The 1,198-nt window shown below is 49.3% G+C and overlaps 1 protein-coding gene across 1 annotated transcript in view; it reads right to left on the bottom strand.

Moving 5' to 3' along the window:
• The window catches only part of LOC106013678 (transcription factor SPT20 homolog), a gene marked incomplete at its 5' end in the record, with an annotated part of 10,225 nt that extends 9,165 nt beyond the window's left edge, over positions 1-1,060 (bottom strand). The window contains one exon of the mRNA XM_013090039.1: positions 898-1,060. Coding sequence (XP_012945493.1) covers positions 898-1,060 — 163 coding nt within the window. The remainder of the gene's footprint in view (positions 1-897) is intronic.
• Between the last annotated feature and the right edge of the window lie 138 nt (positions 1,061-1,198).

The following is a 1,198-nucleotide window of genomic DNA, read 5'->3' as shown; positions in this document are numbered from 1 at the left end:
GAGAGAGAGAGAGAGAGAGAGAGAAAGAGAGGGGGGGAGCAAAAAAGAAAAAAGATAGAAAGAGACAGCTACAAGAGATGCAAAAGATGCATCAAAACCACCACCAACAACAAAAACAAAACCACCAACACCACCACCAACAATAACAACAACAACAACAACAAAACAACACCACCACCGCCACAACCACCACCACGACTACCAACAGCAGCACAATAATCACAGAAGCTCAACGCACATGATGATTAAATTTAACTTCTAAAGAATATCCAGGAATTAAAACAGTCAGGAACACCACAAATTAAGAGTTGCACAGGAGGCTACCGGTTGGCACGGTCACCACTCACTCACTCGTAGTTATAGTCCAGGCCACCAAATTACACGAAAGTGAGTGCGCGCAGATAAAACTCATCACAAAGACCCTCCGATATCTCACACGAAGGAAATATACAGGGCATTTCCCTTAAAACGAGAGCTCAAATCAAGTCCCGTAGTGACCTGGGTCACTGCTGGCAAAAATCAGGACCGGTCACTTCTCTGGGCTGCGGGCCTACAAATATAGAATAGACAAAACATCGCAAACAACCTGTCCATTGTGCAGCGAGGAGCCCCAAGATTTGGAGCACTTGCTGCAGAGATGCCCCGCCACGGAGGTCCGGCAGTGGCATCTCTTTGGGGAGGATTCAGGGAGGTTCGACTTTCTTACCCGCTACCCAAGAGAGGAGGTGGCCCTGGCGAAGAGCACGCTCTTCGGGGCTCCCAACATTTCAACAGATAGGCTACCACACACACAACAACTACAACAAAAACAACAACAACACAACGCCACAACCACCATCAACAATAACAACACCACCACCAGCAACAGCAGCAACAAGAACAACAACAAGAAGTTACCGTATGATCCTGGGCTGTGAGGCTACCCGGGACAACTGTGGCTGACTTCTGCGGTTATTTGCCCCTTGACCCCCGCCAGAGTTGACCCCGGAAGTCCTGGAGACGAGTCTGCTGATCTGCTGCTGTCTCAACAGTTGGCTGGGCCCCGTCTGCTGGCTGCCTCCTGGGTCAGGAGATCAGGTTCTTTTATGCTTAGTTGTCTCGCTTGTCTGTCTATACCTCTGTCTGTCTGTCTGTCTGTCTGTCTGTCTGCCTGTCTGTCTGTCTCTCTGTATCTCTCTCTCTCTCTCTCTCTCTCTCT

Source organism: Aplysia californica, unplaced genomic scaffold (assembly GCF_000002075.1).
Source record: "Aplysia californica isolate F4 #8 unplaced genomic scaffold, AplCal3.0 scaffold01120, whole genome shotgun sequence".
NCBI classification, from domain to species: Eukaryota; Metazoa; Mollusca; class Gastropoda; order Aplysiida; family Aplysiidae; genus Aplysia; species Aplysia californica.
Note: the sequence above shows the minus strand (reverse complement) of the source record. Positions and strands in the feature narration are given on the sequence as shown.